Source organism: Apus apus, chromosome 4 (assembly GCF_020740795.1).
Source record: "Apus apus isolate bApuApu2 chromosome 4, bApuApu2.pri.cur, whole genome shotgun sequence".
Taxonomy (NCBI): Eukaryota; Metazoa; Chordata; class Aves; order Apodiformes; family Apodidae; genus Apus; species Apus apus.
The window spans coordinates 30608313-30622651 of record NC_067285.1 but is presented as its reverse complement, the minus strand read 5'-3'; the positions used below and the strand labels follow the sequence as shown (position 1 = coordinate 30622651).

The window sequence follows — 14339 nt, the reverse complement described above, 5'->3', positions numbered from 1 at the left end:
TAGTTGTTTATCATCGGTGACATTAATGAAGTCACTTCCAGTTAGATCACCTGAGTGCATGGCCTACATTACTAATTTAGTGATACAAAGGGGCCTCAAATCTTGCACATTCTGGAAGATTTTGCATAGATGATTAGCAACAAGTGCTGCATTACAACCAAGAGCAAGAAGCTACTACCTGGTGGCTGGGGTCTAGTCAATGAAAACATGGAGAAAAGTTTATTAACAATTTCAAATTACCCTTATAGTATTTTACATATAGATTATGTCTTTTAAAAGATAAATAAGATCTTGGGCATATCTTGTCTGACAAAATTATTAGACCTCAATTATTATTTTTTTCCCTTCTCTTACCCTTTACTGTTCTGTACCAGTGAATATCTGCACAGCCTATGTGTGTGAGATGAGATGTGTTACAGGCAAGTGCACTGCATGCTGTGCAGGTGCTTGTGAGGCACTGAAAAGATTTCAGTATTCTTTCTTGGAAGACCAACATTCTTCAAAGATTCTAATGTAAGTAACTGTAGGGAAACATGCAGAAAATCCCTGCTCCTGACAATAACTTCCATAGAAAAGGAAGAGATCTACTTCACTGAAATGATGAACCTCTCTTTGGGTTTCCCTCCGAAGCAAAATTATTTTGCTCTTGGTACTGGTTTTAATCTCTCCAGTTTAAGAAATTGAAGTATATAGAGAGCAGTCTTTTAGTTCAGGAAAATAGCCTCTAGAACCAACAACACAAATTTATCATAATTAGTCATCAGAAAATCTGAATAAATATAAAATTGCCATGGAGTAGGAGGCAGGCATATGTGGTATTGAAAACACACAGAGTGTAAAATGTTATTGTTGCCTTTAGAAATAGTTCAAAGTAGTCTGCATTAGAAAGAGCTGATAAGCAGAATGACAAAAGCTTTTTTCATGAGTGATTCCAAGCAGCAGTGGTTTCTGATCAGCTGATGCTGCAGCTATTTTGGGTATTCCACAGATCATGATTACATACACAGGGAATGATTGGAGGCAGCAAATATGGTAAGTAAGCCAGGAATCCTGGGACACGCTTCGTTATTAACTTAATAGTCTTACAATCACTTGTCCTTTGCCATTTAAATAGCCAAGGGAAGTGTAACAAGTGACTGTGCTTAGTTGCTTTATTAAAAAAAAAAAAAAAAAAAGAAAAAGAAAAAAAGAAAAAGAAAACCACTTCCTGGGGCTGCTAAATTTAGCAATGGTGCAGGGTCCAAAGTGTTAACTAATTGAGTCATCAGGTTTCAAATCTGGCCACAGAAAATGGCAGTGGAAGAGGGAGAATGCTTTCCAGAACAAGTAAGCATTTGTGGATTCTAAAATAAGAGTGAAATCTGCATATTGAGTTTCTTTCTATTAGTGTTTTAAGTCTTTGATTGTATGAAACAAAGCTGGATGTAGGAAGAGGGATGTTTCATCTTGTTTGGTTTATTTTGTGTACTGATGGTTGGATTATAGTGTAGGCTGAGGTATGGAGTTATTTGTTTTCTGTCTCTTTACCAATGGCTATGTTTGGTTCGGGACACACTGTAGAAGACACTGATTAAAACTGCAGAAACTTTTTTTACTATTTTGCTCTGTGATCAGGGCCATGGGTAACCTAGATATATGTAATAATTTTGTTCACTTAAATGTTTTAGCAAATCTTGCATATTTTGAAAAAAGTTAACTAAAATCTTTGGTTTTAAGGTGTATTTATCAAATAGCACTCCCCTCCTGCTGACAATCCATAGGTAAATTAAACTTCTAAAGGAGCTTGCTGTAGTGCTAGTAATACGCTAGTGGTGACCTGTGAGGAGGTACCCGTATCACTTTTACTCTCAGGGATAGTCCCAGTGACATCCAGGGTGCTCCCTGTGAGATTTAAGAATTCCTCAACTGAGTAAGCTGCTGTGAAATGACATCCTTGTGAACTAGGCTCTGAGGTTCTTTAATAGATTGAGTTACCTAAGTTAAAAGCCACAAAGTTAAAATAACTGTTCTCCAGGCTGCTTTACTGCAGAATTAAAATACTAGGTTCCCAGGTGAGTGTTGTCTCATGTTATTAACATTGATGAGGGCAAAGTTTGTGGCAGGGTCAATTAATGGCAGTATTTTTTAAGAGATATTACTGATGGGACCCAGCAGTTTACTAGGTAATTTTCATGTCAACAACAGCTTTGTTTTCTGAAAAAAATACTGCAGCCAATTCTTTTAAAGGTGCATGTTGTTGTTTACTTGCTGTCAACACAGAACCGGGTTGTTGTTCTGTGTTAAACACCATCTTGGAAACTCTGGTTGTTTTCTGGTGATGATATTATTGGTTATAAATTAATTTCCATTAATAATTTCAAAACTATGTAAACATTTATTTGGGATTTTTTCTTTGTGAAGCAAATTCTTCTATGAGAAGATTTTGTTAGATTCAGATATTTTATGGTACCTGGTTAAACTCTTTTTTCAGTCTGGGTAATTTTATTCTCTCTTGTTTTGTAGCACAAAAATCAGTCTTCAGAATGATAATCATCTTTGCTGATGCTTTTTATAAGAGCCCCAGTAGCACAGAATTTGATGCAATCCTGCTAGTTTCTGTATGAAACAGCTTAGAGAGTAGAGGGAACTGAAAACCTGGCTGCCCTCAAGCCACGGCGTTGTCAATGTGCTGGTCTGCTGTACGTTCTGCACCTCTAGGTTGCAATAGAATGGTATTTAATCGTGCTGTACAGCGTTTTGTTAGAATTTGCGTAGAAGCTGGTCTTTCTGTTAGCATATACATTGTTTATTGAAGGTGTAGTAACTGTTTGAAATGGAGTTAAGCAATGGAGAAAGGGTACAGTATATATTTGGTTTTGCTCACTGGTGTTCTTGGTAAATTCTGTTTTCATTCCATACATATTTAAACCTCTTCTAGGTTGCCATGAATGTTTCAGTTGTAAGTGAGAAGCAAAAGTGCTTCACTACATGTTTATCCTGTAGATTTGCTATTCAAAAGGATTACTTTCTTTAACATTGTCTAGTAATGGCTTATTCTATCATCTAATGTTAGGGGAGATTACTGCATAGGGCTGGTAAGCAATATTGTTACCCATAACTTAGTTCTGAAAACATATAAGAAACTGATCTTCACTCTAATGTTTGAAGTGAAAACTAATTCTAAACCTGTGTTTATTAAAATAGTCAAGGTAAAGTCTTTTAACCTATTTTGGAAAATGTTCTTTCCTTAGTGAAATATTATTACTTTTTTGATTGAACCATTAGGTGTTTTCCAAACATATTTCGTTCTGATGTGAAGAAAGAGTGGTAGTTTTCAGATTAAAATAAAATGTGAGGTCTGGTTAATGTAAAGGAAAACACAGAACATTTAATAGTTCTGCTGTTTTTATTTTTGTAGAAAATTTAGAAATCTCTCCTGAGATGTTCAGATCACCACAGGTTTTTTACTATATTCCATCTCTCTAGTGCACAGTCGTTTTGAAAGCCAGAAAAATATTAGTGCAGTTTTGTAACTAAAAAGTGACAGTGCTAAAAAGGCACCATCTAATCTGCAGTGATTTACCTGAGTATTTGGTATTTTTATCTCACTTTAAGAATTAAAGTGATCTATGTTGTGTTTTCTTTCCCCTTATGTTCATCTCAAAGTTCCCATGTACCTAAGATTGTTCTCACTGTTACTGTTTTCATTCTGTTTGTACCTGCAAATCCTGGTTCTAGCCTTGCCCCAGAGGTGATTTAGACTCTTCCTTTTGTTGCAAAACAGAATCTGGTAGTTAGTGTCAGAAGTTGATTCTAGTTTAAAACTCTTGGTAACAACTGCAGGGCTCTGATTTGTAGGTTTTGCTCACACATTTTGGTTCTTGGGCTGAGAAAAGCAATTTTCTCTTTGGAATCTGAGATAATCCTCAAATCTTGAGCATGTGGAGTGAGAAACAAAACACTTGTAAACTAATTTACATGTGCTGCATACACCATTGAATAAATTTCATCCAGACAGTCCCAACAGATGCTATCACAGAACTTTCCATGCCATTGCACAAATTCTCAGCAGTGAATGTCGGTGTTAAATCACCTCTTCAAGAGGAAAAGAAGGGGAGCGCTGGGAAATGTGAAGGCTGGTGGCTTCCCTGTGTCCAACCCCACAGCTCTGTAACAGCTCTGTGCAGGCCACACAGCACTGTTGGCCACATCATATGGCGTCACATCTGAGAGAAAGAAGCCAACTGATAACAGTAGCAAACAGCAGCTTGCATAATGCCTACTCTGGGTTGCTCTGCCTTGCCTTCATGGTTTATAGTAATGCGGTGGACAACAGAATGGATCTGGACTTATTGGCTCATATCCATATACCAGGTTTATGGCTGTGTTGTAAATCTTACCCTGGGAGTCTTCTTAGTATCTGAAAACTTTAGATAGTCCACTGTCTTTCAGATTCTATACTTGTCCCATGAGCTACATGGTCTTTTCCAGCTATACACTCTCTTCGACAAGGTAGTCAGGTGCGTAAATTGTACAATGTTCTTTGCTTCTGACAGAGGTCATAATCCTAGCTATGGAAACCTATGCATTTACACTTAGACACTGATGGGTTTGTAATTTCTGTAAGAATCACGAGCAATGTGTAAAAAAATTAAAACTCTGGTAGATAGCTTTAAAACTAGCCATTCAAACGCTTCTTAAGTCTACAAAAGTGTAAATTTTAATGATGTGTGGGATTTGCAATACTTGCAATGTACATTGGTGTGTTTCTGCGTATATTTTTACCTCAGAAATGGCCAGACCAGTTATCATCAAGCAATCTTTCAATTTAACGATTTGCAAACTTCCAAGGCAGAATTATTTAAATTTTGAATGAGAAATGCATTCTAAAGCAGGAATAAAGTAGAAAGCCAGAAAGAGATCAGGAAACTTCAGAATTCACTGTAGTGAAAGCCTTTAACAACTTGTCTATATGCAGAAGAGATTATGTATCTTGCCTATAGTTCCTCTAGCTTGTTTACTACAGTATTTTTTAGGGAATATTGTATGTGTGTTACACTTCCAGCAACACGCAGTTTGTTCCATTTCATTACCAGTAACTTCCAGTATGCCATATCTTATTGAAGCATACTTACATAATATTTTTGTAGTGACCTCATTTTAAGTGAATAAAATCTCCTTCACTAAAATCAGCAATATCTGATTTAGGTTTCTACTGATATATATATATATATATATATATATATATTTTTTTTTTTTTTCCCAACTGAAACAATAGACAAAAAATACGCTTTAAAAATGTTTTGGAAAAGGTTGCTGAATTTTTTCCTGTCCTCTCTTAAAATCCTGATTTTAAAATCAGGTGCACACAGAGAACAGGCGATGGACTGACATAATACATGCACTGATCTGACGAATGTGACTTTAGCATGGAAATGGCTCTATACTTGAGCCTGAGATGTGCTGAAATTATCTCCATGCTCATTGGGTAGTCAGTTTCTGAGAGAAAAGTATCAGTGAGGAGATCAGTGGCATCCATCTAGCTTGACATATATCAGAATTAGTATCTTCAGGTGAACAGAAACATAAGAACCCTCAAAGCACAACCAGCCCTTCTCTAGCTCTTTGTGACTGTGGTAGCAGTTATAAAAGCCAGTTATTTATTTTTCACTGGTAAGTGCATGACAGAAAAACTTCAGAGAGTGAGAAATAAGTCATTACACCCTCAGGAGTTTCTTCTCAAAGTTTAAATAAGCTCCCAGCCGTTGAGGCTGTCAGCTTGGAGAAAGAATCTTGAATTTTACATGTCTGTATCTTTTGCGTTCAATTGTATTGGGGTCCTTTTTGTTAATTATACATCAATTATACATAATTGGTCACAAAGGGCCTGGTTCTTTGATTTTGCAATTCTAATGGAGTACAGTGATTCACTGGTGAAACCAGTGATTTCACTGCTTTTAGGCTCTTGAACAGAGTGTGTTCCAAGTACCTTGTCATTCAAGCTTGTCTTTTCATACAGGGCAGTCTGATAACTGAAAAGTCAGCATTAAAGGAATCTTGTTTTCCCTTTAAAGAAAATAGTTCTTGTAACTTGTTGCTCATGCATACTTAGATTGTGCATGTCACGCAGATGTACATTAATATTGTAGTCCTGTAAAATTAGGATCTTGCTTTTGGTGTTCCTAATTTAAAACACTCATGCTAATAATTGTTTTCATAAATTGTTCAGATTAATCTGACCCATCAAACTTATGTTTTGAAATCTCAAAACCTCAACTGTGCAAACTGTATTGGAAGTAGCTTAGTCCCTCAACTCCTGTCTGAACGTTTCCCCTGTGGGAGGGTTTGATCCCAGTTTAGATGTTTTCTTTTGGATTGTCTGATGTTAATTTTGTTGGAATTGCAAATAATTTTGTATTTGTTGAGTACCTGTGGTGACAAGTAAATAATATGGAGATGACAGCTTTAGGGACATTTTCGATTTGGATGTTATGTTCAACATGCTATACCTCTTACATGTGGATGTTAGGCAGGGGTTTCCCATCTACCTCTGTTTGTGTCTTTTGGGACCTGGGAATCACAAGCCCTTTTCTCTTTGTAGAAAACAAAAAGAATAACAGCTACTTTTCATTTTTACCTTGTGCTTGAACTTCCTTAGGAAGTGGTCTTTCAGGCATTTAAGCGCACCCCAGGCTGGTTTAGTTGCATCATAAGTCACAGGACTGACTAGATTTATAGTCTGCTGTAGAAGACTGTGTACTTAAAATCTCAGCAACCTGCACAGTAAGAAAGCTGCATTATTTTTTCGCAGAAGTTGTTTGCTATTGCAAGCAAACAGCTCACTCTATGCCCCTTGATGCTGTTAAAGGCAGTGATAAATACCTCTTGTCATGGAAGCTGTGAAATGTTCTTAGATGTGCCAGCCCTAACATCTCTGACTCTGGGTCCTTTTCAGCCATCTTCCACTTAGACACAGGTGGTTCATTTTCAGTGGTAACAGCGAGTGCAGATTCAGCATTTTGCCAAGGCAGACTGTAACAGGTAGAGTGGCACAAGTGATCTTGAAAGTGGTCTAGCAAGGAAACAAGCTTGTTTGCTTTAATATTTTTCTGGTTTGGTCAAGGATTTCTAGAAAGAAGGAACTGAAACTAAAATGTGGCTTCCACTCTTGTTTTGTACATCTTAAATGTGTGATTTTCAGAAAATATTCAAAAAATATGTTGTGTATAAGCATGTTAAGATTGACTACTGTACAGGGATAGAGCCTCAATCGCAAATACAGTTGATTATAGATTCAAATGCAATTTTTTTTCAGAAATTTGAGGTGTTTTTGTCTCCACTGGTGTGACCAAGAATCATAGGATTGTTTGGGTTGGAAGGGACCTTAAAGATCATCTAGTTCCAAACCCCCTGCATGGGCAGGGGCACCTCCCACTAGATCAGGTTGCTCAGAGCCCCATTCAACCTGGCCTTGAATACTTCCAGGGGTGAGGCTTCCACAACTTCCCTGGGCAACTTGCTCCTGTGCCTGGCTGGAACCCCCTCAGAAGCAGGGTTTGATGCAGCCTGAAAGCAGTGTAGTTTTTAACTTGTGGAAAACATAACATAGATAATTGGAATTGGGCTGATTCCAATGGGGACGTTCCAAATGGTATAATAAATTGCATGATAAGGAAAACAGTAAAAGGTATTTTGACCAAGAATTAAATAATTCCTAATTCTAATTCTGCAGTTATATGCAAAATAGCTGGCCTTCCCTGGCTGAAAGATGTTTCCTTTGAATTGTCAGGCAGTAGGAACGGAGCTTTTCTTGTTGCCCTGTGGTTGTATTTAGGGCTTGTGATACCAAAAGTATCTCTCTGAAGGATAATTAACAGCAGAACTGCAGATAGCAGTTGGCCCCAGGCTGTCATATTTTTATCAGAATAAAACATGTATGGTAGTATGGTATGTGAATCATGACTTCAGCTGTAGTTGTTTGCATAACAATCATGATCTCACCCAGTGCAATCAGCCCCCTGACTGTATAAAGATACAGTGAAATATTTTAATACAGATTTATTTTTGGAGTAGTAGGGAGATGCAAAGGATACAGATGTGTGGAGGATGGACGAAGAGTCTCCCTAAGACTATATGGCTGGTTTATTTCACTTGATTCAGACATTGCTGTTAACTGGACTGTGTAGTTTATTTGAAATGAAATTTCATTGTTTAGTAGGTGATGTCACATATTTCTTGGAGGGAAATTCTAAATTAACATAGGAGCAAAATCTAAGAAACACCAAGGACCTCCAATTTCCAGCATAGTGCTTAGTGCCTGCCCATCAGAGTTAAACCTAACTGCAAAAAAAAAAAAAAAAAAAAGCCATCAGTTGCAGTAAGCCCACCTTATCAAAATAAGCACAAAAGTTATCATCTGTTTCCTTGGCTTATATCATGCTGCTGAAAGACTAGTTTTGTCGAGCACATTTCCAAATGGAAGTCACATAAGTCCATCCCTTGAAATGAGGTCATTGCCTCCCCCCACAACAAATGTTAGGCATGGTTAGCATCTTTTTATTGGGACTCAAGCCAGAATGCATCCTGCTCCGACACAATGGGAACCTGCTGGGGGTTTCCCTTCACAACAGCTACTGTTAAAGATGGAGTGAAAAACAAAAAGCCTGCTCCCAACGTGAAAAAAAGACTGGATTTTTAATCTGAAAAAGAAGCCACTGTAAGCAGAACACAAAGGAGAGAGAGACAAGCATAATAAAAAACACTATCATGGCATGGGAGGAGGCCTGTGAGCATTGAAAAGAGTGGCTTTGCTCATTTGAGGTTCACAAAATAATACATAGGCTCTGTTTTATAAGAAGACCCTCTCTGGTCCCATAGAAAAGCCAGGCCAAACCCTGGGCTGACAGTGCAAATTTCCTAATAGCTTTTGTCTTTACTCAAGATAAATAGTCTCTTATTTCACTGTTAGTACTTGAAGAAAAAATATAGTGAATATGTATTTGCTAGCCTGAGTCAGCATCAGCATTTTCTGTTCTAAAATGGAGGCTTAAGATAATATCCAAGTGACTTAAGAGTCAGTCTTTCCTGTAAAATAAATTTTTACTCATATTGCTTTTCCTCAAAATGGGGAAATGGTTCTCAGGCCTTACCCCTGCATGTCACAGGCTCTGCCATCCATCATGCAGCAGGACTAGAGGACCTTAGGGTAAAGAACAGTTGGGAACAGAGTACTGCTACCACTGTGGCTTATTCAGCCTCAGCTCTTTCCAGAGATGTCTCTGGCACGAAGGTTGTTGAAATTAATTCCAGACTAGAAAACCTGTTGTGGGCTGCAGGCAGCCTGCAGTCTGCAAGCTCATCAGCCTGCTTCATAGTAGAGAATTGAATTTTATAGGATAGAACATTAAAGGGAAATATATAAATTTAAAAGAAACACATATTGCATAAAAACCCTGTGTTCGTTGGTCAATCATATGCATTTACACATTTCTTAAAAGTAGAAATAGTCCCTTTTTCTTCCAAGAAATTACAGAGGAAGAGGGGAGAAACAGTACCATCTGTGAAGAAAAAGCTTGATAATATACATGCATCAGTACTGGTACTCTCATATATCCCATGTTTATCAAACATTGCCTGAATAGCCTTTCCAGAACTCAATACACAGGATCTGAGGTCTATCACTTCAAGAAGTAAAACACTTGCAAAAATCTTTATTTTAAATTTGAGTCTGTATAGAGAAATTGAAAAGGTATCATCCCCAGGGAGCACAATAAGGAGAAGGGAAAGGCTTCACAGCCTGACAACAGGAATGCTGTGCAAATGCATAGAAAGGGTTGCAAACTTTGTGACTGTCTGGAAGCATATCTATGATCCAGGGTGCTTTGATGTATGTCCCATGCCTATTGTTCTCTTGGTATTTCTCAAGACAGTGGAGAATCAAAAGCCAATTTTCATCTTCATTTCATGTTGGGATTGATTACCAAAAAAAAAACCCACAAAAAACAAAAAACCAAACCAAAACAAGAGAAATAAACAAAGGGATCTGAATAGATTGCTAGTGTAGAGAATGCCTCTCTCAGGCATGTCCAGGTTCAACTAATTAGTATTGGAGAAGATTTTTATTAGGTCTGTTAAGGAATGGCTTCTGATGCCAAGTAGCGTGGAAGGTGGAAGTGGGTAATCAAGGTTAGTTGCCCATGGACAGAGCACTTACCTGTGTGTGTCCTGGGTGATGGCTGGAAACCTAAAATCATCTTTTTCCCTATCATAGTTTTTTTAATGCATTTAGTTTAACAGGTCCTTGATCAGTCTTTGACATGAGCTTGCAGACATGATGGCAATCCACATAAATACTGATTTAACATTATTGTTACACTTGTTTGATCTTTTAAATTCTTCAGTGATTTGAGCCTGGGCCCTGGTGCTGCTCTGGTCTGAGCAGTACAGAGGCAATTACATGCTCTCTCAGGGACTCCAAACAGCTTTGTTTTGAACAAAACAGTGCTATTAGAAATTACATTTTTTCTATAATTATATTTTTAAAAAGTAATTAAGGCTTAAAATAGAAATATAATGTTGAGAAAAATTTAGGTTTAGAAAGGTGAAAGTTTTGGGTTGATGGTTTTGATCAATTTTTCCTGACCCCTATGCTTAGCTTTTGTAAAAGTTTGATAGTATTCATTGGTTCTTCTGGGTTTTGGAAGTGGAATGTCTTAAAAACAAGGTTATTCAAGGCATCTTGCAAGGCAGGAAAAAAGCTTTGAAGTCTGCTCTCTCCCAGAGCAAGTCTGCTGTAATGCCTTAGAGGGAAAGTGGAAGCTGGCAATGCTACTTTTAGAGAGGCTGGAATTGCTTTTGGTTTCCAAAGATGTTGGTTCTCTTTTCTCTCTAATGTTGTTGTTTGTTTCTTCTTATGTCAGAGATCATAATGGATGAGAATTCCAAAAACCCCACTGAATTTTTTGCACAACTGTACAAGCCTCAGTCTTTTGTTATACCTCTGTGCAAATCTCAAAATTTCTCTGCCTCGTGGCCCTGAAAGGGCTAGTTAATCAGCCTTAGGTGAGTTAACCTAGTCTGAGGGCTCAGGAGCTTTAGCCAAGGTCCGAAAGGTTTTTCCCTTTCTCTGTGCAAAGGGGTGTGTTACACTCTGGCTGGTAGGGCAGCTCAGGCAGTTCCACACACTAGCTCACATCATGTTCAAGAAAATGGAAACCAGTAAGGTGAAAACTGGAAGTGCCAATTCAGATCAGCTGAAGAGTGGGAGAGTTTGTGTTATCCCCAACATGCTGCTAAATGGCAGCTTCTCTGAGTGCTTCCTAGTTGTTGCAGTGTCTGCATGTGTCAGTGCTGCTTTTTCTGTACAGTGCCCCTTGTGCTGGGAGCCTGTTCCTGGCTGAGCAGTCAGAGTCCAGACTGGTGGGTGAGCAGGTGCTGTGCCCAGCACCCCACCAGCCCCACCGCTCAGGTGGCAACCTGATTGCTGCTGTCAGTGATGTTTCTGGATGGTTTGAGCAAAACAAGTGAGTTTTGAGTGGTGACTGGCAAAGGAGGGCATGCTGTTTGCTTGAGCAGTTTCAGAACTACATTTGTGCATCATTAGCAGCACCTGAGATAGCTGGATTTGAAACATTTTTCTGTCGTCAGGCTGTAAGTATGACCTAACCTTTATCCTTCCTCCTGTTAGCAAGCAAATACTTCCAAGAGAAGTCCTTAAAAGACACAGGCATTGCTCTCCCTCTACATTCAAACAGCAATTAGCTATTTTTAAGAATATCAGCTATTTATCACTTCTTCTGCCTCCTCCTCCTCCCCCCCGCATTCCCCCCTTCCCCACCTCCATTTTGTGTGAACAAACAGAAATATTTTAGTGTTTCTGAGTATGAGCAGTAGTTCTTGTCTAGCATGCATTAATGTGACTGGTGGGACCCAGTTTTCCATAGCAAGCTTCTCTGGTGCACCCCTTCCCACCCAGAAGCAGCTTTAAACAGCTGATGTTGATTATCATCCACCTGCTGACTGTGCCAAACAGACATGCCACTACACTGTGACAAAAAAGGCTCCCGTTCTATTAAGTCCTCCCTTGTACCTTTGTAATGCTGATGAAATGCTGACCTGTTGTTTTTTTTTTTACCCCAGTGGCTGCTGTTGCTAAGCACTGAGAATATGACCTGTCTCCTGTAATAATCTGTATTGTACAGTTCAGATGATCTTCCAAATGAAAGTGTTTTACCACACCTCTCAAAGCAGATATCCTTCCCCACAGTCTTTACAGTTCTGACTACATAGTTTGTAGCAGCAACTAGTTTCTGATAAAGCCTAATTCAACATTGGCACTCGGGAGCTGTTTTGTAGGAAGCACATCTCAAAAGCTGATTTGTAATGATCACTGTGGCTTGCTTGGAAAATAATGACTGAGAGCAGGGAAGGTTGGAAGCTAGTAATGTACCATCACACAGTGGAATTCCATGAGTGCAAAACTTGGGAGAAAATTAAGAGTTCTGAAGTAATGGTTTCATCCTGAGTAGAGAGATCTTGTTCTATTGACATTCTAGTAAAACAGCCTTGTAGCTTATACTGGTACAAAGAAGAAAGCAGACTTCATGCCCATTTACCATTTTGCTGTCACTGTGCCCAAGATTGCTCCATTTCAGATGGGCTTGAGGCAATGCTTGAACAGAAAATCCAGTTTGCAACCACTGCATTGACAGGAGAGGAGAAAAGTCTATTGCAAATCCAGAAAATGGGGAATTAAAAAGAAATTTGAGCACTGGATAAGAAACTGAGCTTTGGTGCCAGGGTGTTTTATATTTCTCTCAGCAGTTATTGCTTTTATTTTTCTCTAAAGTTAATTGTTACTCTTTAGAAATTTAAAGGATCATAAAGCACTTAAAATTGCAGTGATGTGAGCCTGTGAAGAAACAACCCTGAGGGGAAAAAAAAAAAAAAAAAGAGAGAAAAAGGCATTTCCTGTTATACCAATGGGGGAGAGGGAACAAAAAATGTGTTGATTGCCCAAGAAGTCAGGGAAACCCATAGCACAGATAAAAATCAAAGATTATATGGTCTGTACCTCTTGAAAGATAACCCAGTTCATTCTGCTTGCTCCAAGGCAGGATCAGCATTATCTAAACTGTCCTTGGTGGTTATTTGCATAACATCTTCTCAAAACCCTTCAGGGATGGGAATTACTTTCAGTGATCCTTTCATGACTTAACCATCCTTTCTGCCATCCTTATGTTCAAGCTGAAATAATCATAAAGAAAATTTGCACAGCTATCTTTAAAACAAGATATGAAAATAAGAAAAATGCAGTTTAGATAATGGCACTGTGCTTAGGTGTTTCTGGCTACTGCACTGAGTATGGACAGATATTATAAACAAAATGTGCCATGAGATAGAGAGGACAGGGAAAGTAAAACAAAATGTAATCAGAATTTAGATTTTAAAATGCATTAATCCGTAGAACCAGGTTTTCTCATTCAGGTAGCTGAGTCCTTCAACATTGAGTATTTTGGATTTTAAAAAACCTGTCAAGTGAAATCTCACAGTATTGGTCTGGTCTGTGCAGCTTGGATATTAAAGGTGGTGTGGCACTTTTGGAAAGAGCAGAGTGGTTTCCATGGAGTCCTATCCTGAGCCTCAACCTTGTTTGTCCTCCATGTTGGGTACTAGATGTGTCCCTGGCTGCTCCCCTGCATGTTGGACAGTGCTGCATCAGTCACGTTTGCATATGAAGTCAGGCACACTGCCTGTTTACATCAGAGGGATTTTGTATAAGCAAATAGGGCAGGATTTGACCCATATTTGATAAGGCACTTTGGGGTCCTTTCATATCTAGCTGAATGTAAGTACAATGTGTTGTATCATTAGTAACTTACTTGCCAAAGGAATATGTTTTTATACTGTACTGTGTTTTCTAATGGGACTTTTCCTCTTTTCTTGTAGTCTGACACAAATGCAAGTTACCTGAGAGCAGCTCGTGCTGGCAACTTGGAAAAAGCTCTTGACTACTTAAAAAATGGAGTGGATATCAATATTTCCAATCAGGTTGAAGAATATTTTAATTAAGTTTTCTGGATAAATACCTTTCTCACTGTTTCTCAAATCTCTGTATGCTTGCACTTATTATCAGTGATAACTGATGTGGTTTTTGATGAGCCATGCTTACATATTGTATCAAATTAAAACTTCCTTGCTCCTTATGAAGACACATTTTCACTTTCACTTGGGGAATGTTGTGCTATTTATTATCTTTCATTCTATTTGCATTAAATGAGATCATAATACAACACAGAGAACTTGAGACCCCAGAACTAGTCTATCCTGACTTAGTTTATACTCCTTCTTTATAAACTGGT

At 38.4% G+C, this 14339-nt stretch overlaps 1 protein-coding gene across 1 annotated transcript in view; it reads left to right on the top strand.

The window, feature by feature from the left end:
• Positions 1-14339, top strand: part of ANK3 (ankyrin 3) — a 202309-nt gene that overhangs the window by 43149 nt on the left and 144821 nt on the right. Inside the window, exon 2 of the mRNA XM_051619726.1 lies at positions 13927-14028. Within this exon, the coding sequence (XP_051475686.1) occupies positions 13927-14028 (102 nt within the window). The remainder of the gene's footprint in view (positions 1-13926; positions 14029-14339) is intronic.